Source organism: Chenopodium album, chromosome 12 (assembly GCF_948465745.1).
Source record: "Chenopodium album chromosome 12, dcCheAlbu1.1, whole genome shotgun sequence".
NCBI classification, from domain to species: Eukaryota; Viridiplantae; Streptophyta; class Magnoliopsida; order Caryophyllales; family Amaranthaceae; genus Chenopodium; species Chenopodium album.
Window position 1 is genome coordinate 46,920,199 of NC_137845.1, and position 26,806 is coordinate 46,947,004.

General features: G+C 35.1%; 1 protein-coding gene and 1 pseudogene across 1 annotated transcript; one reads left to right on the forward strand and one right to left on the reverse strand.

Annotated features, from left to right (window-relative positions):
* Positions 1-917: 917 nt before the first annotated feature.
* On the reverse strand, positions 918-3,981 carry LOC145572468 (pentatricopeptide repeat-containing protein At5g03800-like). Its single transcript, XM_081631441.1, has one exon. The coding sequence runs from the start codon at positions 3,905-3,907 to the stop codon at positions 1,220-1,222; it is 2,688 nt and encodes an 895-aa protein (XP_081487567.1). The 5' UTR covers positions 3,908-3,981; the 3' UTR covers positions 918-1,219.
* A 14,344-nt stretch (positions 3,982-18,325) lies between these two features.
* LOC145571232 (putative glycosyltransferase At5g03795) lies at positions 18,326-26,279 on the forward strand (annotated as a pseudogene).
* The last annotated feature ends 527 nt before the right edge of the window (positions 26,280-26,806 follow it).

Genomic DNA, 26,806 nt, shown 5'->3' on the forward strand with positions numbered 1-26,806 from the left:
TTTAGGGCAGTAGCTCTATATTTACATGTAAGCAGTATAATCCTTACCTACAAGAGTTTAGAGCACAGCACACAACATTTAGCATTATACACCAGGACTAGTGTGTGTATGACAGTGTGCATGACCATGTTAGCTGTACCAACTAATTAAACAAGAACAAGAGAGATTCTTAGATTGAAGAAACAATGAAGCTGCAGCAAAATTCCCGCTATTGGCATTAAATATCTTCTTGGGAAGGGGTTGAGCTGGAGCTCCTTACTTAGTGTTACTCATTATCCACAGCTGTCACAGAGTATGTAAAAGTAAACAAAACAAAATTTCATCTTAAAAAAAGCCATGACAAACTCAAGATATTCGTGATGCAAGTCTTAACAGTATTTTGATGCCGTATCCTGTGACAGGTCAGTTTACAACGTTAAGAGGTAAGATCAAGAGTATGTGATGGTAAGCCAGCAACAGCCTAGAATTCAGCAGTAGGTTGCAGCTTCAATTTAGGAGCAATGAGCACCTGCTTTTTAACCCATATAGCAATACGTTTGCTTAGTTTTACACTTCCAGACTTCCAGTGAAAACTTGATGTGTAGAGGGGTATGAGGCACAATCAGTATGATCAGGCAAGGAGCAGAAAAGAAACTAACAGCAGATTTTTAGAAGCTAATCAAGCATAACCTAAATTCAGCAGCAGAAACACTTAAATTAGAAAATTCAATAGGAGAGAGAAGAAAAAGGAAGTTCCAAATTAGAATCTAAACATGGAATCCAATATGATGCCTGTGTTTTGATTAGCAGCATTGCATTACCAGTCACCAAGAAGTAAGCACCACTAAAGCAAGAAATATTGAAAGGCTAATTCTTTAAGCAAGTGTGAAGATATTGAATGGAGGTGACAACAATATGAAAGTCAGGAGACACATACAGGGAGAGGGTGGCAAGACTACTGAACTAGTCACATATGCAGAGAGAATTCTTCCGAGTAAATAATGCAAAAAGAATGTGTACAGCTGGAAAATAATGTAGGGCAATAATTTTTTGCAGTACTGTGTAAATTTGTATTATATACCTCAAAATTTCATCCTCCTACTATACTTTAGTTTCTCCTTCAACATGTATATACATTCAGCCACCTCAGCTTTTGAATATATCACATACAAGAGCTTTGGACTTTTGATCCTCCAATGGTTTGATAAGCAAGACCATATTCAATCAGTGCAGGTCCATGTTACCAGTGATCTTTACATGAGCACTTGCCATTAGAAAAACAGTGAAAGCCTGAGGTGTCTCTAACACATATCTCTCTTCTAGTGACTCTTGATACATACTTTAAAAAGTTATGGCAATCGCCACATAAAAGAACATTCTTTGTAACTCTAATAGGTCTTCCTGGCGTGGTCATCAAAAGGCCATATGTCACTGCTAGTTTTGCGCTATGATAGAACAAGAATTCCTTTTTCTGGTGCTCCTCCACTTCATGAAGAACAAAGCTTGTATCAGGCACATATCCAGACTTTAAGCACTCCAAGATCAGGATCTCCAATCCACTATAGATGTCTTTTGATTGAGGATGAGTCTTATCTCTGGTAAAAAATGCATGCACCTTGTTGTTATGAGCAATCCAACTACGTGCTGGGTGTTTCCTGATCCCTTTCCTCCTCATTTCATCCCTAACCAATTCAGAGCAATGCCATCTACCAGATGCAGAGAGCAAATTTGATATGAGTATATATGTAGAAGGATCCTCGGGCTGCATATCTAGAATATGTTTTGCTATTCTCTTTCCAGCAGTCGAGTCTAAATGAAGATTACAACTATGAAGTAATGCTCTCCAAACTGAGCTTTTTGGCTCAAAAGGCATCTTAGATATTATATCCTCAGCCTCCTCAAGGAAACCCCATTCGCCTAAAACGCTAACAAAGGAGGCATAATGATCTGAAGTGAGTTCAACATCATACTCCCTAGTCAATGAGAAAAACAATATCCGGCAATCATCTAGCATATTCAACTTGGTATGCCTGTAAGAAGAAATTACTAGATTAAGTGTAACAGAGTCAGGTCTTATGTGTTCCCTCTTCATCCTCGACCAAACAGCCAATACTTTATCACCCTCTCTTAGAAGAAGGTGGCCAGCAATCAAACAATTCCATGACACTACATCATGCATGGGCAAAAGATTGAAAACCCTCCAAGCATCTTCCATGTAGCCACACTTCGAGTACATGCTGATGACAGCATTACCTAGCCTTACATCATACAGATGTCCTGATTTTAGCGCATGGCAATGCATTTGCTCTCCCATCTCATTAAATCCTAGAGTTCCACAGATACCAAGTACTGCAGTTGCTACAACCTCATCAACTGTCAGGGTTTGTTCAGATTGGCCCCACTTGAACAAAGTCATTGCTTCTTCCGGCAGTGCATCTCGAGCATATCCAGAAATTAAGGATGTCCATTTGATTGAAAGATTTTGATCATATTGGCTCTGCTGAAACATCTTTTGAGCATTTGTCATCCTCCCACACCTTGTACACATATCTACTAGAGCAGCTTCGATACAAGCATTTGATTTACAGCCGAACTTAATCACAAAGCCATGTATCTGTTCACTAATTTTCTTTTCTCCAAGTAAACTACACGCGCTAATAACACTTGTTAGTGTGTTTTCTGTTAATTCAACACGACGGTTAACCATTTCACAAAACAGAGATAAGGCTCCTAAACCCTCTGAATTTGAACAAAGCCCTGCTAAAACGGCATTGAAAGTGACAGAATTTCTCTCTGGCATCTTCATAAAAATATCCAAAGCTAATTCAATCATTCCAAACTCCATATAAGCGGTAATCATAGCTGTCCAAGAAATGACATCCTTGATAGGCATTCTCTCGAACAAAGCCTGAACATGTTTAGCAGTGCCACATTTCGTGTAGAACCCAATAAGCGAATTACTAACACTCAAATTATTATCAAACCCCACCTTAAGCGCATGACCATGGATTTCTCGCCCCGTGACTCGAGCACAACTCCCAGCACAAGCACTTATAAGGCTCGAAAGTGTGATATGGTTAGCCCTAAACCTATCTACTCTCACCATTTCATGAAACAATTCAAAAGCCCTATCATACATCAGCTCATCCACAACACTAGATATAACAGTATTCCACGACGCAACATCTCGTTGAGGTATTTCATCAAACACCTGAAGTGCATAATCCAAAAAACCACATCTACTATACAACCCCATCAAAGAATTTGCAACATAAACAGAAAACAAATACCCTAATTTAACCACCAATGAATGAATCTGAAACCCCAATTGCAACCCAGAAATTCTAGAACAAGCAGTTAAAAATGCAACAAAAGTAAACTCATTAGGCTCAATACCTCTCTTTCGCATCTTCATAAACAACCCAATTGCGTCAAATTCATACCCAGATTTTGCAAACCCAGAAATCATCGCAGTATAAGAAACAACATCAGGATTCGACATCCCTTTAAACACAGCAAAAGCATCATCAAGCAAACCCAGTTTAAGATAAGCAGTAATTAACGAATTAAGCAAGTAATTATCCTCTCCCAACTTCACAATCAATGAATGAACAGCTATTACGAGCTCGGCATCGGCGTAACGTGCAGACAATTTAAGCAACTCGAGGCACTTATGGTAGAGGATTTGTGCGTCTTCCAATGAAAAAGGTTCGTTTTCAGTGTTTTGTGAAGAAAATGGGAGATGGGATTGCGGGAAAACAGGTGAAATTTGAGAATTAGTGAGGAATTGAGCAGCAGAAGTTGCAAAAGTGTTGGATTTGGAGAGAGAAATTGAAGAAGAGTGAATGAGTTTTGGAGGGAATTGAAGAGGAGGAGGGTGAAAAAGAGGAGAGAGAAAGAGCTGAGGAGGAGAAGAGGTTGAGGCCATTAATGGCGCGAACCATATCCTCTTGGTAAATTGAAGGGGTATGTTATGTTGGTTGCTCTGTTTTCTGTAATGGTTTTTTTTTGTGTTATCCAGAGTTTGTTTGAATGTCAGGAAGAGAGGTGTTTTCGTGGATGCGGGCAATGGGCCGGGTCTGGCAACGGGTTTGGTACGGTTAAGGTTTTAAAATTATTCTTCATTCATCCTTATTTTTTACCTTTTTTGACTTTTCATGGTTTCAAGATGCGTGTTCAAATGTATGTATCTCCACTAGTATAGTACCCGTGCAATTACACGGTTTTAAGAGTTCAAATATTAAATCTCATAAAATCGAAACTTTAACACTATGCATAATAGTGATATTTTTTACATTATTTGATTATTCATTCACAATATTAAGTACCCCATCTTATCATGGTGCTACATATCTTAATTTTAATTCAATGTTGAATAAAAAAAAAAAAGTTTTAGAGATATCAATATGGCCTTTATGCATTTTACCTTTTAGATTATAATTACTCTTGTCCATTCATATATAATCTCATATATATTGCCTAATGTATACTTTTGGTGTTTAATCAGCATAATAAAATACTTTATCCGTTGATTAATGTGGTCATAAAATTTAAAATCAGGTACTTAAATTTACCCCCCCCCCCCCTCGATATATAAAAGTTATCCATTTAATGAAAACCTTATACTTTGTATCCAATGGAGACCGTATACTTTACATTAATAAAAGAAAAATTTGATTCTAATGACCCAACCTTTCGCCAAGTTTAGTTTATTAATCCTGCCATTCGATTGTAGCTGATTAATCTCACCTTTACACCCCTTTCTATTTTATCCGACCCAGCAAGTCATCCCACCTTCTACAGCAGGTTATCTATCCACGTGTTGCACTATGATTGGTCAAAAAGTAATTTTTTTCTAAAAAAAAATTATCACTTTTTTCCTCTTTTCTTTCCCCCTACCCTTACCCTCTTTCCTACCCCTCACCTCCATGAAACCGATACACTCCCAGGCCCCAAGCCACCTTTACCGCCCTTCCCCAACCACCTTGTCGCCCATCCCTACTTCCCTAGCCACCCCAATCATCAACCACGACCAAAATCCGTTAGTGCTGCTCTTCTTTATATTCCGGCGGAAACCTAAAACCCCCACCTAGTTTCCCTTTTTCAGTTTCGATGGGTGGGGTTTCGGGTGTCAAGGGTTTCGATGTGTGGGGTTTCGGGTTTCAAGGGTTTCGATGGTTGGGATTTCGGACTTGAAGGGTTTCAATGAGGGTTTTTGACATTTTATTTCGAGGGTTTTTTTGAGGATTTATTGGGATTTTTTAGTATTGGCCGGAAAGAGAGGGGAAGGGGTACAAGTTACCGGAAATGGGCGGTTAGGGGGAGGGGAAAGAGTGGACGGAAGGTTGTCTAGGGTTTCCCACGGGAGGGTTGGTTGGAACAGCGGACAGAGAGAGGAAAGGGGAGCCAGGAAAGGGAGGTAAGAGGGAGGGGGAAGGACTGGCCAAAAATGGATGAGGTTGTCGCCTTGTCGGACAATTGAGGCTGCCGGAATCCATGGGAAATTTGGGTGTGGCTTAGGGGAAGGTGGGTCATGGGTGGTTTGCTGAGTTTTTTTTTTTTTTTTTTTTTTTAGTTTGTTATTTTAAATCCTTTGTGTTTTGTTAAAAAATATTACCTGAACAATAGGTGACCATTCAGGTTGGCCTAATAGAATAAGATGCCCCCTAAAATTGGGATTAATCAGCTATAATCCAAAGGTGGGATTAATAGACTAACACCGCTAAAAGGTTGGATTATTAGAATCAAATTTTCCTTAATAAAATTACACGTAATTTACAAGAAAATAAATTACCTCTAAAGATCTTAATCATAACAAATTGTATTATAATAATGAATCCTTGAATGTTTTTATAGAGCTGTCAATTTGGGTATTCAAGTCGAGTTCGGGTTGGTCAAATCAGGTTTCGGGTTGAATTAGGATCAGGTTATATCGGGTCAATCTAGATTCAGATCAGGTTCAAGTTCAAGTCAGGTCAATTTCGGTTTAGATTATTCCGGGTCGTTTACCTTTTCGGGTATAGGTCAGGTTCGATTCGAGTCAAATTCAGATCGAGTTCAATTTCAGGTTCAGGTTGTTTGAGTCAGGTTTGGGCGGGTTAATATATGGTAAATTCGGGTTTAGGTTAGGGTTGGGTTAGATAATTATTTGGTCGGATAATCTTAAAGTTAGATCATTCTTGGTTTTGGTTCAAGTTCAATTCGAATAAATATTGATGTGGTGAAGCTGAACCTATATAATTACGCCTTTTACAATTTGATCAAATATTATCAAGATTTTATTAAGCCTATATGCGAAGTAATAGAGAACAAAAGGTATATAAGCTGAACAAATTGTATCAACATTTTGTTAAGGATTAACGGTTTACAGAACTGTACCACCTGAACGAAAGGTGTGTAAAATTTTATTAAACCTTTCATGACTCGGGTCAATAACAAGTTGTGTTAGGTTAAAATCGTTTTCAGGTTCTAATCGAGTCGGGTACTAATTTGGGTTCGGATTGTTGTCGGGTCGGATTAAATCGGTTGACGGTTACTATCAGATCAGGTGCAGGTTCGAGTTTAGGTCATAAAATATTGGATCAAATCGGTTGTCGGTTAACATCAGGTCGGGTTACTGGTTACTAGTTTCATCCCGTTGTTCGGGTACAAATCAGATTCAGATCATTGCCGGTTCAGGTTGGATTCTCGGGTTGGGTTAGTTTTTGACAGCTCTATGTCTTCATTCACAAAATTTGACACTTATTCAGCATACTTGTCCCATAAAGTATATTTTTCGATTTGTTCTTCTTATCAATAATATTAAAGAAAGCAATAAATTTAAGAATAATTTAATTTATTGTAAAAATAAATTATATACAATCTATCTCAAGTGGCAACTTGTATTTTGATGTAGAACATTTCGACTCATTTGTCATCTCACCTATTCCCGTAATCAATCTGATTACATCTATATATAAGACATCCAAAAAATATACTAATTTTAATAAATTAAATTTTTAACCAAACGGTAATTAAAAGGGACAAAATACGTGTCATTTAGTTGTAACTATGAAATTTTACCGATTAATTAAATTTTCGTTTAACTACTTTTCTAGTATTTTGTAAAAAGAAAATGAATTCAATCTGAGTAGGAAGAGTCCAGATTCTTTGCAATCATTAATCAAAGTCTTATAAAAAAAAAAAAAAAAAAAATTGTAAGTATGAACAGTTGATCTATATTGTCCAAAATTTTTTCCAAAGTTAGAAATGATACAAGTTGAGCCTTCATTCACAAGTTTTTTAAATAGCTAAATAAGTATTGTTTTATACTGGGTTGCATATTTGATCCTATAGTTAAAATTGTATTAAGTAAATATGCATAAATAAAAAGAACGCATTACTAGTTTGAATAAAGTACGTAGCAAGAAAAATAAATTTACACCTCTTCATCAACCAAAACCAACTCAATTAAACTGGTAATATTAGGTTTATTGTAGTTTAGAACGTACTAAAGTCTCACAATCCTAACTTTGATATTCCAAATATATTTTTAACAGGAGTGATATTGGTAATCATGGTGTATATGCCATTTAGAATTTAATAGTATAAAATATGAACTTTTGGTTTTTATATTGATAATATATCAAAATTATTTTAGTATATATCACTTTGTGGCATATCAAGATGTTACTAAAAAAATTCTTACTTTGTTATTTTTTTGAAACTGAATTTTAGTGCATATCAAGGATGATTATATATCACATGGGTAGCTAACTTATGTCCAAAATTCCTACTTTGTTATTTTGACAGTAAATTTTATTAGTGGAATATCAAGATGTTACTAAAATTTACTACATAGATCTATTAACTTACTTTAAGTTTAATATTAGACGAATCAAATTGATTAAGGGCGCTGATAATGTCAAGGCAAAAACTCCACATCTAAGGTCAATTTGTCTACCTACTATCTCCCAATTAGTATTATATACTCCTGGAGTACTATGGATCATGGTACCCCTTACACAATATGTTAGAGTTATTTTGCGTACACTTTATGATATTTTGCTTAAATGTTGTGTTATTTTGTTACAACATATGTTATTTACTTATCTACTTCAACCTCAACTCATGCTATTTATAATTTAACTATTAAAACACATGTTATTTTTAATTGACGTTAGATTATTTTAGATTAAACTATATGTTACTTTTCAAAAAGAACCATCAAATTTGCAATTGTGTAAAATTGAGCCGCCCCGTCCCAGCAGGCTGGGTGGTTCCTCTGTCATCATCGGGAGCTCTTGGCGAGAGTTCTGCTTGCCGAAGCCTTAGTCAACAAGGACCGTACTACTTGCCTTGGTTCGGGACAAAGCCAAGCCGATACAAATCGAACATCATCGACCTCGATACCCAGCAAATTGCGCAAAATTATCTTCAATTTAGTAAAGTAATTGACAAAAAGAGATGAGAAAAAGAGTGATTGATTGAATTGAAAGAAAAATTAGAATGAAAAATTTGTAATTGGAATAAAGAGGATTAAATTCATAGAAATTGAAAGAACATAGAGGGAAGCAAAGTATATCAGGAAGAAAAGGGAGAAAATCAGGGAGGAAGAGGAGATAATAGAAGAAGAAACTGACGACCTATTGTCTCAGCTAGAAACGTCGTCATTTTGACGCCGGAGTACTATGCTAACGGTACTCCGGGATTTTAATAGAAATTGCGGCTATCTCCCGTCAAAAAAAAATAAAATAAAAAAATATCTACCCGCTATCCAATATTCTTGAGAATCTACCTATATCAAACTTATTAAATATTCAATGAAATATTCTACAATCTTTTGATAATCTTTTGTTGCCAATAATTTTTTGTAATATTTTATTAACTATAATTTTAGTAGCTAAATATTCCAATCAATTCTACCTCCACCAACTGATTTTTCTCGTCAAAATCCGACATTATGAATTTTTGATGTAAAAAATCGGACTAACACCAATAATATTTTTCCCCAAAAAGTCTAGTATTATTCATGTATATTTTAATTTTATAACTACTCTTAGTATCTAATATTGGACATTCTTAAAGATTGGTTTCATACTTTCATAATATTTTTTTAGTAGACAATGGTTTTTAGTCATCTATATTATTTATAATTTTTTGGCAGATTATTGCTAAACATAATGTTCAAGCAAAGTTGCAGTATTTAGCTTATGGTATTATTGGCAAAAAAAAATTATTAAAAGATTACAAAAATATTTCATTTAATCAATACATTTGACATATATATATATATATATATATATATATATATATATATATATATAGGAAAGATTTACTTCTTTAAGGAAAAAAAATATTATATAATATCAATTAATAATATTCTAGGATATACGAACTGTAATATTTTTATTATATATGCGTAATATTTATAAAATAAAAGGTATTAAAAATTATTGAGTGAACTAATTGCTTTATTTAGGAAGTGGAAAAGGGTGGGAAAATTTTTAATGACATGATGACACGTGTAGCTATTGTTTCGAGCACCCTCTGTTTTAGTATAGTTATAGATTTCTATAAATATCCCTATCTTTTTAAAAGTTTAACCAAATGCTTATGAATAGTGTTATATCAAGGCCCTATTATTTTGAGTTGTTCTGCTCTGCCCTGCCCTGCTCTGCTGAAATCTGCTCTACTTTGCAATGTATTAGAAGATCTCCTCTGCTCGGCTGCTCCTGCTAGAGCTGGCAATCCTGACCCAACCCGAATGACCCGACCCAGGACCCGAAATTGACCCGAACACAAAGCTGACCTGATCCGACCTATACCCGACCCGAAGTGGAGTTGACCTGATACCCGAATTTACCTGAACCGAATTAACCCGATCCAAAATTAACCCGACCTGAAATTGACCCGATACCCAAAGCGACCTGATCCAAAGTGGCTCGACCCGATTTTGACCCGAACGAACCCGAAACCGGAAGCGACCCAAACTATATCCGAAATGACCTGACCCAAAATTAACAAATACTCAAAATGACCTAACTGATTTAGGGTTTAATTACTTTACCCGAATAAACACTTATCGAAAATAACTTAAATTAAACAGTATATTATTGTGTGTATAATACTATTGAAATGTGCGTGTAATTTATTACTCGTAATTCATAAAGAGTTCCATTTGATTAGGAACACTAGTTTTTGTTATTGTTATTATTACTATTACTCTTAGCTTCTTCTTTTAAGTGTTACATTATATTGAATTTTTTTCCCACTATTCACTTTATCTAATTTGAATTTTTGACCAATTAATTAATGATAGTGATCATACATATGAAACAATAGAGTCTTGTGTATGTATTACTGTTGGAATTGTCTAATGAATATATTATTAATATTCAATTGTTATACTTTATACTTATTGATAATTATAATATACGGAGTATTATATATTGGTCAAATTTCTACATCGACATAGACGAAAATTGACCTGACCTGAATAGATCCAACCCGAACTCAACACAACCCGAATTGGACGCGACCCGAACTTAACCCGATAATTGGACCCAAAGAATGACCCAACCCGAAGTGTTGACCCAATACCCGACCCGACCTGAATTACCATTGACCTGAAACTGACCCGAAACTCGAATTGATCCGACCCGAATATTGATTAACCCGACCTGAATTGCACTACTAGAAAATAGGCAAATTCCGACGGACACGAAATTCCGTCGAAAAAGGCAAAATTTCCGACGGATTTATGTTCCGTCGGATATTTCCGACGAATTTAAAAAATCCATCGGAAATAAATTCCGTCTGAATATATGTGATTTCCGACGAATTTTTCCGTCGGAATATATTGAAAAAAAAAGTAAAACCCTTTATCAAACCCTAACAATATAACAACAACAACATACGCCTCTTCTATTATTTCGGCCTCTCTTTCTTCTCTCCTCTTCTCCTTCTCTTTCTCTCTCCTCTTCTCCTTCTTTATCTATTGCTTTCTCCTTTTCTCTTCTCCTTCTCTTTCCTCTTCTCCTTCTTTATTTGCTCCTCTTCTCCTTCTTCTTTCTCTCTTCTCCTCTCTTTCCTCTTCTTCTTCCCTTTCTTTGTTCTCTTTTCTTTTTCGCCGACGAGGGGTTGGGTCACAACGCCAATTTGGTCTTCTTTCTCGACGGCGTCGTGTGGAGGTGCAGTGTTCTCCAAAAATTAATGGTAATTCAGGTCAAATTCGACCATGAAAACTCTAGAGTATTCATGGTCGAATTTGGCCATATTAAAACAAATTCGAGGTGACATTCAAAGCAAAATTTGATTTTAAAGATATGTTTTCTTGTTTTAATTATTTTTTAAATTGTCTCGTTAAGTTTTGGGTTGTGGTTGTGGTTTTGGGCAGTTGTGGTGGGTGGTTTGGTGGGTAGTTGGTCAGAATAGGTAAGGTTAGGGTGTTGGTTCTGGGTTTTGTTTGGGTGGGTTTAGGTGATAGATCTGGGTTAGTTATGTGGGCTCGGATTAGGTGGGTTTAGATGATAGATCTGGGTTAGTTGGGTGGGTTAGGGTTAGGTTGGTTAAGGTGGTGGGTCTGGTAGGTGGGTTCGGATTAGGTTAAAGTGGTGAGTAAGGGTCTGGTGGGTTTGGTGGGTGAGTTAAGGTGGTGGGTTAGGGTTAGGTGGGTAAAGGTGGTGGGTGGGTTCGGGTAAGGTGGGTTAAGGTGGTGAGTAAGGGTTAGGTCGGTCTGGTCGGTGGATTAAGGTGGTGCGATTGGTAGGTTAAGGCGAGTGAATTGGTTAAGCGTAGTGGCGGTGGGGGCTAGAAGCGGTGGTGAGGGGTTTTTTTTTATTTTCTTCCTTAGATTTTCCAATGGAATTCCTGTCGGAATACAGTCCGTCATAAATTTCCAACGGATTTTTCCGAGCCGAAAAATCACTTTCGATGGACTAATTTCCACCGAAAATTTCGTCATAAAAGTGATTCCGACGGAATTTTCGTCAAAAAAGGTCATTTTTCTTACAAAACGTTTTTCGACAACCAATTCCGTCGAACCGACGGAAAGTAGGGTGTTTCAGACGGATTATTTCCGTCGTAATTTGGCTGTTTCTAGTAGTGCTGATCCGACCCATACCCGACCCGAACGACCCATTTGCCAGGTCTAGCTCCTGTTGAAATCTGTTTTACACTACACTGCTCTACTAAAATCTGTTCTGCTCTACTTTGCCCAGAAACTTAAAAGAACAGGGCCCAACTTTATATCTAAAAATGTATATTTATATATACACCCCATTTATACATGAAAATCACATGTGGTTTTTTTTTTCTTTTTTTTACTACATGTGTATCTTATAAATAGTGTTTGGATAATTATACCCTTTAAAATTTTTAATTTGCTTTTTGCCTCATTAATGTTAGTTGTCTCTATTATTGAACTCTTAAAAATAGTGCGCAGACATTTATACCCTTAACAATTTTTGCTTACATATATTTCTTCCCTCGTTATTGTTACCAACTACTACGTTATGACATAAAACCAAACTAAAATAAATTCCCGGACATGACTAGCTATGTGCGTGCACCGTGCGCGTTAGCCACCCAACTATTTTAAAATTTTGATATTAATAAAATATACAATAAAATAATTTTAATTAATTCTCACATGTATACATTATCGTTTATAGATTAATGAGAAATCATGGTCAAAGTTTTATAAATTTGACCTATATATTCACAATGGGACAAAAAATAAAGGACGAAGGCAGTAGATTTTGGAAGAAAAATAATATTTAAGGGGTGTTTGGTTATAAACATTGAGCAAAAAAGAGTTGCTTGACCATATTATATACTCATTCCATCTCAGAACAATTGACACATTGAATTTTTTTTATTCACTGTTCATATATTAACTTTGACAATAGTTTTTTACTAACATAATAATAAAACATTTTTATATCATATAATATGTTATTAGATAAGTATTAATATAAAGTTCTATTATATAATTTTTTTTTATAAATTTCGTCAATATTTAATTATATAAATAGGGTCAAACTAGTGTATCGGCAATTCGACATGTGCGCCAAATTTGATTGTGTCAATTGTTTTGAGACATGAAATATATTAGAACAAGTAATATTTAACATTATTTATCAGATACTTTCACACAAATAGTTGATTACAATCAATTAGTCAAAACAGTTAATGTAAATAGCTAATGGCTAACAGCTGACCAAAATAGCTAAAAGCTATTTGTCAAACATGGCCTTAGTCCGTTTTGAAAGTTCTTAACAGCGGCAGTAGAGCTCAATAACAATTAAGAATTTGGTTTGGATTTGATTTCAATGACTTCGTATATGCGCCCGGGGTTGTTTGGCAATCGACGGTTGTATATTGGTTGTTGGCTTGTTTGCTTGGTTTGTTTAACTAGCTGGAAGTATTAGCTGTTGTGGGGAATATTTCAAGCATCCCACACTTGAGCCCCACTGTGATCATAACCTTAAGTATGGTGACGTCCAAAGGAAAGGAAGCTAGAGCAAAAGAGTCGCCAACAAGTTTTAGGAACTTGTAAACCGTTCACAGGGTGAAGGTTACACCCCTTTACGATCCATGATATCGCTAACTCCATAGTGGTCCTGAACCATGACTGAATATTCGGGGATGAAGGTACAAATCCAACCTAAAAGAGATTGAACTTGCCCTAAAAATAGGCTTCTACTTTATTCTTCTCATATTCATGTGCGCTTTCTGACTAACATACAATCAATATATTAATCCTAAACCTGTTTAATCTATGTTGGTTGAATATTAATGCACAAACAAATCTATTATTGGCGATCACTTGAATTAAAATCACATTAGCCAAAACAAAATTATTAATTATCTTATTAAGCGTGATTTCAAGTACAAATTCCCTTTAAACCTGCAAGAGAGAGCGTGATCAAGTAATAACAATAATATATCAAGCAACATAATAATAATTAATACAACAAATCATCATCATCATAATCTCAATCTCAACAAAGCATAATAATATTAGCAAGATCCTAGGCATGATACTAACAAGATTAATAACAAATCCTAGCATGTCACTAAACAATAAAAAATCAAATCTTTAACCCTAACATGATACTAACATGATAGAAGAAAATAGGAAGCAACATAAACATAATACTAGAAAGCAACAAATAACATCCTAACATAATACTAGGAATTAATATAATTTAAGCATGCTTTCTAAAGATATAGCAAAACTACTTACTTTGTTTCCTTGTATCTCTTTCTATTAACAATACACACGTTAGTAACTTCAATGAAAATATTAAATCAAACAATTAATTTAAATAATTGAAATAGGGATTTGGGACCAAACCCTCAGAAATTATCAACCTTTCACGTCTAGGGCGAAGGCAACTTCAAGCTTGGCTTGGTTTGTCTAAGTCTCGTGAATGAGGAATATTGTATTTTGAAAAGGCTAGGCTTAGAAATCAAGATAGAGAAGGAAAAAAATAAGCTTTAGCTTTTAGAGAGAGAAGAGATGATGATTGTTGATGATTTGAAAATGGGGAATATCGACCCTATTTATAGAGAAAAACATCCGAAAACGATTAGAAAAGAGTTAGAATTCGAATCGGAATAAAATTGGTTCTGTCGCAGAGCCATTGCAGCGCGATAGGGTTCATCGCGACGCGATGGGGCCATCGTTTCGCGATGGAACAGTCTTTTACGGATTTTGTTTTTATCATATCTTTTGATCTAGAAGCCAAAATAAGTCATATAATATGTCGTTGGAAAGATATTGAAGTCTACTTTCCAAACCAATTAGAATCAAATTAAATATTTTATATAATAAAAGATATGGCCGAAATAGTGGAAGGGTGTCAGTTTTGGATAGAGTTTCGTATTTCTTTCATATCTTTTTCGTTATAGCTCGGAATTAATATTATAATATATCATTGGAAAGATAATTTCAATATCTATACAACCATATAAAATTTGGTTAAAAATTATGAGGCACTAAAATAATATCTGATCATCTTTGAACGTCTTTCATTTCGAATAGAATTAGGACTTAAAAAAGGAAAGTTTTATTCAATTTCAAACTCTTTGATCTTATCTTTTCAAAAAGGATAATTAAGATCTTTTAGAGACTAATAGAAGCTTCTAATTAATCCTAATTAGTTTAGGAATGGGATTAAATCCTTTGGACCCTCCACATGATCATTGGGTCGTAGGTAAAATCCGGTTTGGGCTCAGTTTAGTATTTTGGCCATAACTTCCTCGTTATAACTCGGAATTGGACTTATAATATATCGTTGAAAATTTCTTTTCAATCCCCATACAAAAACACAATTATTGGACCCTGATTATGGACTATACTAAATTAGATTGGATGTTTTTCATAAATAGGATACGAAAAGAAAGATTTTCGTAAACATAAATGAACTATTTTTATTAAAACGTTTTAGAAAATAGAAAAATTCACGAGACTTTTCAAAATTTCACCTTGTTCGATATCAATGATGCGAAAGGTACTCGTTACTGGTTTGGTTTTTTGGGGAGACACAATTAGGTGTCTACAACTGTATGGATAGCTTTTTAAGTTAATTATTTTAGCCAGCTGTTAACAAAAGTGTTTGGTAAAATTATTTAGGAAAAATTGGTAAAAATAATCCCAACTTTAACTCATTCAATTTTAATAATCCCAACTTTGGATTATTATTGAATAATCCCAACTTTAGGGGGTATTTGCTTTTATTGGTCCCGAGTGACCGGTAACCGGTTAAATAGGGTTTTTTTTTTTTTTAACTTCAATTGACACATGGAAGCACCTAAATGGTCCAAAAATAAAATTTAAAAAATTAAAATTTTAAAAGAAAGAAAAATAATAATAAAAAAAGGCATCACCACCTCTCCTCCCCACCTACGGCAGCTCTACCTTCCCCACCCCTTCCCCTACCTCGACCCGACCCGAAATTGCCCGGAAATCGCCCCTCCTCCCCAACCCACCACGTATCAACCAATTCCCACCCCCAGCCACTAAAAATCACCCCTCCTCTATTTTCCCCCACCACAAAAACCACCATTGTCCCCATTTAGGCCCCAAAACTCCTCTTTACGAGGGTTTCGGAGCTAGGGAAGGGGATGAGATGGGGTTTATGGGCTAGGGAAGGGGATGGGATGATGTTTCGGGGATAGGGAAGGGGAGATGGTTGGATTTGCGGTGGTGGGTAAGGGTGATTTTGGGGTAGTTGGATGAGTAGAGTAGTGGTTTCGAGGGGGTTAGGGGGTGTTGGAGAGGGTGGGGCTGGGAAAGTGGGCTGCCGACAGTAGGGTTGGGGGTTAAGGGTGCCGGAAAAGGTAGGGACTGGGGAAAAGGGGTTGCTTGTTGCTGGTAGTGGCAGGGCTGGGTGTTGGGATTGGTTTTTTTTTGTTTTAATTTCTTTTTATTATTTATTTGATTTTTTTGGACCACTTAGGTAATGACACGTGTCCAACAACTTATTATAATAGGTCATGTGACCAATTAGGATCAATAAAAGCAAATACCCTCTAAAGTTGGGATTATTCAATAATAATCTAAAGTTGGGATTATTAAAAGCGAATGGATTAAAGTTGGGATTATTTTTATCAATTTTCCAATTATTTATGGTTGTTAGCTGTTTATTAGTGATAAAGTGGGCCAACAAGCCAAAAGCCAATAAGAAAAGCTACTCCTATTAGCTTTTGGCGGAAAAGTCAGTTTAAAAGCCAATAAAAAAATTCAACTATCAAACATATTTTTTAGCTGTTGATCGAACCAAATTAAAAAGCCAAAAATTACGCAAAAAGCCAATTGCCAAACACCCCTATCTAAATGCTACTACTCTCTCATCACAAAATGATGTTCTTGTTTTACCTTTACACGATCTTCAACATGTATTTGTGAAATGACCAATAATATATTGCTTCAGATAAGTATCATCTTACACAATTACTTGTAGAGAAAGCAAGGAATGAAGTATGGGCCAGTTTATTATAGTAAATCAATTTCCGCCGAAGAGATTAAGTTTTGGGGGAAAGAACTAGTACAAACATACTCCAAATTCTCACCGGTGTCCCATCTAACCACTAGATGAGCCACGGAATTACAGGCCCTAAAAACATTAGAAAAACTAATTGACTCAAAAAAGTTTCAATTACTTGTAGAGATTATATTATATATTATTTTAAGCTGTATTTTCATTCTCCAACTCTAAGTCTTTTTTAAAAAAGAAAATCCTCCAATAACTCATCAAGTTATGAAATCAATTTTTCTTTACTAGACACATACTAAAAAAAAAAAAAAAAAAGAAACAACCACATCAGAACATCATTCAGGTTACGCACTAGGCTAGTGAAGAAACTACTTTGCTTAATGGAGCTTTTTCTGTGTGGCTGGCCACACTGTGTGGCCCGAGTTACTAATTTAAGGGTTACTCAGTCGGTTAAGGGTTACTTATTCTGAGATTACTCAGTCGATGGCCACACTTTGGGGCTTGAGTTACTAATTTAAGGGTTACTCAGTCGGTCAAGAGTTACTTATTTTGGAGTTACTCAAATCAATTGATTAGCGGGTTTTTTATGTGATCAGAGTAACCCCTGATTGACTCAGTAACCGATAACCAATAACCCCTAACTAATCGAGTATCCCTTGATTAACCGAGTAACCCCTAATCGATAACCCCTGACTGAGTATCCGCTAAATAAGTGATTCAAAATAAGTAACCTTTGAATAATTAACTCCAGCTACATATGAAAATTTGTGTTGTATTCTATTCATTCTAATTTTTTTTTTTTTTTTTTTTTTTTTTTTTGCACGGAGGCGTGCTTTACTTGTTAACTATTTTTTTTTTTTTATGGTTGCCCACCCGGTTCACCGGAGCTTAGCTTTGACTACATCCGAATCCAACTCGGGTAGCAAACCCGGCTTATGGTGGGTGAGTCTTCTAACAAGAGTTTCTGCATACGGTGAGGCTCGAAGCCGAGACGTACCTTAAGCGACATCAAGTTGCTTACCACTTGAGTCAACTCTTGTTGGTTGCTTGTTCATGGCATAGTGGTGTACGGACTACGGAGTACTTTGAGTATCTTGTATCAAATACGTAATGCTATCAATTCTCTAATTAGTTTATTTTCTCTCTATTTTTGGACCCACTTTACTTATTAAGCTCTTTATATAGCGGCTATGTTAATAAGACTTGTAATAATCCAATAAAAAACGTACCCTCAAAACTATTTCTTCCATCCAATTCTCCTTCAACCAATCACTAAGCTAACCTTCACGTACTAATCATGTAAAATCCACTCTTTTCCTCAAGAAAACTAACCATTCCAAAAGCAAAATAAAAATACAAAAATGGGTTATTTGTATTTTTCACAATTAGTGAAACTAGTACTTTGTTTCACTATTCCATTGATTTTGCTTACTGTTTTTATTTCATTCAACAAAGGAATAACTCCCAATCTTTCACTTTCGTTGTTGTCGTCAAAAACTTCATCACTTAGAGTTTCTACCAAACATTTGAGGTTAAGGATCGATGGCGAAATAGGAAGAATAACAAAGGAAGCTAATGTTGTAGCAGAGGACTATATTCTATCAACACCTCATAATCTTGTAGTTCAAGCTGCTGCTAATTCTCCTGTTTTTGCACCAGTAAGATTATTATTTTTCACTCTTTCTTAATTATTATTCTTTCAAGGTTGTTACGTTGCGCATTAAATTACATGCTGATTAATTCTTTTGGAGTTTTATTCATAACGTTTATTGATAATTACATGTTCAAAAATGGTAAGTATGAGGTTGTGATGTGCTGGGTTGTTGTTAATATTCTTACCTTCTGTAGAGAGTTTGGAACTGTTGGTAGCACACTAATGTAGCACTAGCGAACCATTTTTTTTTTTTTATTAATCAGAAAATTATAATTATTCTACTATAACTTACTCCAGTATTATTAAAGTTAAATAATAATAAAATTTTTATTTATAATTTAATTTCACAAAATTTTATATGTTGGTGAGTTGGTGACGAAACGTGTAGTCGTGGTTATTGATTGGTTGTTACAGTAGTATTGTTTTTATGGAGTATCTATATTAGAAAACTTTTATTCCGTAACATTTAATTAAAAAAAAAACTTTTAAACATAAAATAAGTTACGGAGTATTGTTTTTAATAAAAGTACATATAAAAATTCAGCAAAATTGCAGTAGTAAATGCCTTAATTTAATAATAGTGCCAATAAGTGAATTAGTAAACGCTTAACAATTAAATACGGAGTATGATGCAATTCAAGTAATTAAATGGCATTGAAGAAATGAACTTTCAAAAGAATTTTATTCAACAAAAAGGAAAGAGCATATAAAAATTGAGTAGAGTAACAAATTGCAGTAGTAAATAATAAATTAAATGCCTTAATTTTGCAAATAGTGTTGGTAAGTAAACGCATAACTATTAAATAAGGTACAAGTAATAAAACGGCACTGGGGAGCAAGGTGCCTAATTAATGAATTAATTAGGTAATCACCGTTTTCCAATAAAAAGGAAAACTGTTATTGAGGGTGTGTGAGCAATAGCATGGATCCCAAAGTTGTAACTTGTAAGAAAAGAAAATTGCATGGGTACACAATTCCCTCAAAAAAGAAAACAAATGTAAAGTACAAAAATGCACATTTTTCCATATTTATTAATTCATTTAAAAAAAAAATATCATCACTCAAATTATAGAATGAATGACTTGACTTTGTAGATTTGTACTCCGTAGTAGAATGTAGGCCAAAAATTGTTTTCCACTAATCCACTTATAGAATTGATTATTCACTTACATAACATACTTAAAATTAGACTTGTTACAAATTGTACCATATAAAGGTAGAAATTCTTATATATATCCGGATGTACAGTACATCTAAGCAATAATCATAAAAATGAGCAAACAAATATTCTTTGGTGCACCCGGGATTATATAACAATTTCTCATATAAAGGTGGGCAAGGCGGTTGTATGCCCGTGCCATATTGTCAGCATGCCTCATGCTCATCAAGCAAGATACGTCTAACGGGTCCATGAAAAATTGTCATTTTGGACTTGTGACAGGCTCTTGTCAAACTAATTTCGTGTCGTGCCTAACCAGTTTGTGTGCCGATTCAGCCCATGTCCAATTTTCCATTTTTAGTACCATACATCAATATGACAACATGCGTCATAATTCTTACTTCAGAGATTAAATATTTATAGGGCATGTTCACATTTACTGAATTGAGCTAAACTGAACTGAACTTATTGGAGTTGAACTGAACTGAACTGATCGGAGCGGAGCGGAGCTGAACTGAACTGAATTGAATATTTTATAAGAGAATGAAATTAGGAGCTGAACTGAAGTGATTGGAGCCGAACTGAATTGAAATGATTGGAGCTGAAGTGAACTAAACTGAAATTAAGCTGAATTGAATAGGCCTATAATTAATAGATAGTTCAAATTACACTATGTATAAACGTATAAGATTAAAAATTTAGTGACGTGAAATTTTCCGTGCTTTTACGCATAAAGACTAAGTAGGTTTCGTGAACAGGATGGAAACGAGACTTCAGTAATAGTGAAGGAGGAGATGAGTCCAAATTCCAATGATATTTTTGATGAAACACGTGCAAATGCTTCTCCTTTAGCTTCTCCCACAATGATAGAAGAGAAGTTTGCTAGTGATATAGATAAGCTTGAAATAGGACTACAAAAGGTTCGAGCAGCAATCAAGGAAGCTAAGTATACAACAAATCGTACGTATCAAGATCCCGACTTTCAGCCCGTCGGTCCGATTTATTGGAATGCCAATGCTTTTCACAGGTACTTTATGCTATACGTAATGTTATGGTATACTCCACTAAATTTTTTAAATTTTATTCTACCGTCTACAGTTTTTTTTTTTTTTTTTTTTTTTTGAATTTTACCAACTATTATTTTTTTTAAACATAAAAACTTTCCACCTACATAGCTCTCTACTTAAACGTGACGTCTTGTGAGGTCCACTAACTACCTTCTCACCCTTTTTCCCTCCCTCCTTTCTTTCTCACTCGATTTCTCATTTCCCTGTATTGTACTCCTCTTAAAATTGAGGAAAAATTTTAATTCGTGAAATAATTAACATAAATATGTAGTATAATTTATATTTTATTTATTTCCACTATTGTGTTAATGTTATATGAAGTATATTGTAGCATATATAGTAGAGAATCTAGAGACTAGCTAGGGAGGCACAAGAATTAAGGATATGGAAAAAAGTTAAGAGATACTCCATATGATTATATGTGACTAGCCACATGATGTGGCCACTTCACATAATCACATATAAGACAATTAATTAAGTAATATGGGTCAGGATGATGAGCAAATGAGATTACCTTAACATATATTTCCTCCATTTTTTAATACTTGCAACACTTTCCTAAAATGAAAATGTCACAATACTTGCAACACACTATAAATGGAAAGTCATATTAGGAAAAGATGTACTATTTTCCTTATTTAAAACACATGCCCCACTAAATTACACTCTTAACAACCACTCACCTCATTTTAAAGTGTATTATATCACGTGAACTCCGCATTTCTTAAATACCATGAAAAAGTGTGTGTTGCAACTATTAAAAACCGGAGGAAGTATGTAAGTTAATTAAACGAGAAAAAGGGGTTATTTTCTTAAATAAGTGGAATTATTCTTTTATTTTTTAAAACAAAAGAATAAGGGTTACTTGAATGAACAAATAAGATTACTTATTTCTAAATTACTTGATTTTACTCGTATAATGAATTTATGTTACTTTTATGGACAATATGGGGTTCCTTTTATGAAAAATTGAGGTTACTCATACATATAAATGAATATTACTCTTATAATTTAATGTGGCCACACCGTGTGGTTAGCCATAAGCCCATAATGCCACATACAAGACTTACCTTATGAAGTATAATCTGTCCACAAACCTCAAGACTAAAGTGAGTAAAGAATGAAGTCACAAAATGTTAATAACGGTAGATTAGATATTCACATACAATGTGAATTTTTATTTATTTATTTATTTTTTGACAAGATAAAATATATTCTTAAATGAATAATATAGTGCAATATTTATGAATTAATAGAAGTAGTGTCAGATGGTTACTCCGTATACATTATTTTAGATAAATGTATTCCTAAATTATCCTAGTCAATCACTAAATGGTGCATGTTCATAATTGGCTTGTTGACAAGAGAAATGAACTGCTCTAGATGGCTAGTTGCTACACATTATCAATTTTTTGTCAAGATTTGTGTAATTTTATGTTAATATACATACATATAACTGATAAGCCGTCATTAATGCTTAACTCTTGACTATTTTGGTGTTGTTTTGCTCTCCAATTCTGGAATTAAAGTAGTGTCATAAGGATATTTTGGGATAAAAACTCACGCTTAAAAAGAAAAGATTTTAAATCGGAACATATTTTGAGACACCTAAATAAGAAAACATTTATGTTGGTGGTTTAATTTACGGAAATTTCATGAAATGCCCCTGAGTAATTTTTTTATTCACCAAATACCCATCAAAACTTTTAAATTTACCAAATACTCATGAGTTTAAAAAAATTTCACCAAATGCCCTTAATGACTAACGGCGGTTAATTCCGTTAGTCATTAAGGTTAATTAGGCAACGTGGCATGCTGCAATTGGTTCTCTTTTAATTAATTAATCAATTAATTTAATTAATTACTTAATTAATATAAAAAAAAATTAAACCAACCCCCACCCCCAGCCACCCCCCTCCCCTACCAACCCCCTCCTGCCAGCGGCCGCCGGCGCCGGTGGTCCTTCTACCCTTAGCCGGAACCGGTGGTCACTTTTCGCCGGCGAGGGCAGCCCCCCCACCCTCCGACACCCCCTCCCCTACCCCCAGCCCCCTCTCCCGACGTTTCCCATGCCCTTAAACCCTTGCCCAACCTCGAAAAACACCCCCCTTCCTTCGCGGCCGGCGCCCAAACCTCCTCCTCGGCGCCAGAGAACCACTTTCGCCCCACCCCCCGCCATCCCAACCCCCTTTCCCCCCTAAACCACCACCCAAAAAACCCTTTAATCGAAAAACCCCCAAATCGAAACCCTAGATTTTCGATTTGGGGTTTTTTCGGTTTTTAGGGTGGTGGTTTAGGGGGGAAAGGGGGTGGGGATGGCGGGGGTGGGGCGAAAGTGGTTCGCCGACGCCGGGGAGGAGGTTTGGGCGCCGGCCGCGAAGGAAGGGGGGTGTTTTTCGAGGTTGGGCAAGGGTTTAAGGGGGCGGGAAACGTCGGGAGAAGGGGCTGGGGTAGGGGAGGGGGTGTCGGAGGGTGGGGAGACTGCCCTCACCGGCGAAAAGGGACCACCGGTGCAGGGGGAGGGGTGGGATCTGGCGGCGCTGGCGGTGGCAGGTGGTTGGTCGTTGGGGGTGGGTGGGTCTTGGGTGGTTGGGGTTTTTTTAAAAAAAAAAATTTTAATTTTTTTTTTATTTTTAAAGTTTTTTTTTAATAAATAATTAACTAATATTACAACAACCAATTAGAGGCTGCCACGTGGCATATTAGTCATTAATGACTAACGGTGTTAACCGCCGTTAGTCATTAAGGGCATTTGGTGACATTTTTCTTAAACTCAAGTGTATTTGGTGACTTTGAAAGTTTTGATGGGTATTTGGTGAATAAAAAAATTACTCAGGGGCATTTCATGAAATTTCCGTTTAATTTATTATAATCATATCACTTCAAACTGGAACGTTTTTTTATTTTATTAATTTTTGTAAGAAGCTTGTTAATTATTTCTCCTAAAACAAATTACTCCATGTAACATTAAATTAAAATACCGTCAATTAATCAAGGATAATTTTTCTTTGTAAATTGAGATGTAATGCATGGATACACATGTTATAATGTACACTATTTTACTGTATTATAGACTTATAGTGAAATAACATTTGGAATTTCCTTTATTTACTTATTTTTGTCTAATGAAAAGCCCAAAATAACATATTTTAATGTAAATGTAATCAAATAGTACGACTTGACCTAAACAAATCATGCAAAAAGTAGTGTAAAATGCACGTCGAAAGTTCGTTCATTTACTCATACATGCATGTGTATTGGATGATGTGAAATGATTCATTCAAAATCTAATTTCAATGGTCAAGTAGCAAGATCTACACTTTCAAATAAAATAAGAAATCCTTAAGAAAACAAATTAAAAAGTTCCAAGTATTCCGTTATTATTATGCTGCAAGATCGAAAAAAAAAAAATTAACTAGGTAACTGTGAATTTCGATTGTTTGGTTAATTTAGTACATGTATGCTTAAAGTAGAGTTATGGAGTAATGGAGGTAGTATAAAAGAAAAAAATTAATAATTGAGTTGAATCAAATACAATTGTATACAAAAAAAAAAAAAAAAAAAAAAAAAAAAAAAAAAAAAAAAAAAAAAAACTAGAATATAAACTATGTAAATTCTATTTAATTTAATTTGCTATTAAAAATTAAATTAAAAAAAGTGGATAGTTACAATTATGTTGACCAACGAAATAAAATAGTACATGAAATGCGATAAAATAGTGGGATAAAGAATTCGGACCCGCTTGAAGTTGAGGCTCCAAGTTTAATTAGGCTGAATTATCAGATTTTTGCTAATGAGTAATAGCAAGTCACAACAATATACTTGTGCCCTTGTTTGTTACGGAGTAAAAGAAAGCTAAGAAAGTTAAAAGGATGATGAAAAATAATCCGTACGTGAACTGCGACGACTATTTTCACATTATTGAGTAAGAGGAAGGATGAGTGACATAAATTAGTGGGTTATTCTTTCAATTACCAATTGATTTCAAAGTATATGGAACCTTGCTAGATCATGTAGCTAGACTCTCTTTCAACGTTATTCCAGTGAAGATTTATAAAAAGTTTAAATGATCTTATATAAAAAAATAACATAATGAATGGAAAAAAAAACCATGTTAAATTAAAATGGTGTACTATTAAAAACCTGAGGTTTTTTTAATTTAAGCAGTAATGATGTCACAATATCATATATTTTGTACTGAGTATGTTTAATTTGATGCATTGCATTTCATTGCACAGGAGCTACATAGAAATGGAGAAACAGTTTAAGGTGTTTGTTTATGAGGAAGGGGAATCCCCATTGTTCCACAATGGTCCTTGTAAAAGTATATATTCAACCGAAGGGAACTTCATACATCAAATGGAAGTCAATGATCAATTTCGAACCAAGAACCCTAACAAGGCTCATGTTTTCTTTCTCCCTTTTAGTGTCACTATGATGGTTCACTATCTTTATCAACCGGAGTTTCAAAGTTGATTTCATAAAACATACTGTTATAGACTATATTGACGTTATTTCTAGCAAATATCCTATGTGGAATCGAAGCCTTGCAGCTGATCACTTTATGCTTTCTTGTCATGATTGGGTACGTATAAAATTGATTTCTGACAAATATGTACTATTTGATCTCAATCTGTTTAATTCCGTTCTATACACGTGTACATATTAACTTTTCGTTTAAGGCTTAGTGTATTGTTATTATTATTATCATTTTTTGGTGAAGTTAGCTAAATTGTCACTTTAATTTGTTCTTGTAGGGTCCAATAGCATCATTTTCGGTCCCTTACCTAAAGTAGAACTCAATTAGGGTCCTATGCAATGCTAATACCTCCGAAGAGTTTCAGCCTCGGAAAGATGTTTCACTACCCGAGATCAACCTCCAACCGGGGCCAACGAGCACGTTCATTGGCGGCCCGTCCCCTTCGAATCGGTCCATCTTGGCCTTCTTCGCGGGTGGGAATCACGGGCCTATTAGGCCCTCCCTCCTAGAGCATTGGGGGAACAAAAGTGATGAAGATATGAGAATCCACACATACCTCCCACAAAATGTCTCCTATTATGATTTGCTTAAAAATAGTAAATATTGCCTTTGCCCTAGTGGTTACGAGGTGGCGAGCCCTAGGATAGTCGAAGCGATCTACACCGGGTGTGTGCCGGTTCTTATATCCGACCACTACGTACCACCATTTAGTGATGTGTTGAATTGGAAGGCCTTCTCGGTTGAGGTCGCGGTCAAGGACATACCGAACTTGAAAACGATTTTATTGAGCATTTCTAGGGTGCGACATATGAAGATGTATAGAAGAGTGCTTCAAGTAAGGAAGCATTTTGAAGTTCATTCACCTCCTCAACGTTATGATTTTTTCCATATGATATTACATTCAGTTTGGCTTCGGAGATTAAATGTGCAAGTTCATGATCATCAAGAGTTGTAAAGCAAGCCTTATAGTCCGTATTTTTTAAAAAATTTAAATATCATGTTCATGATATTTGCAGCAATATATTAGGCTAAGCTAGATTTTGTGGACTTGTAATCTAGTGGATGTTAGATAGAGAGTTCTTCCAATAGGAAAAAAGACAAAAATATACTCACACGCTTTTTCCAAATTCTACTCCCTTTTCATTTTTACCATTTTTATTTAATAAATCTCAACTTTCTCTCTCTCATCTTTAATACAAAAGTATTCACATTGATGTATAGTCCCCATTTTCACTTATCCTCCTTATTTTGTGAAATTAGTAAGGAAAAATTGCCCCCATTAATCCCAACTTTGTCTCGTCCGTCAATAATAATCCCTACTTTGGATTATTTACCATCACTCCCAACTTTAGGGGGTATTAATTTTTATTGTACCCAACCGGTCATCTAACCTAATATTACAGGCTAAAAGACACGTGTCAGCCTATAATTGGCTTAAAAAAAACAAAAAAAAACCACAAACCACCCATGCCCAGCCCGGAA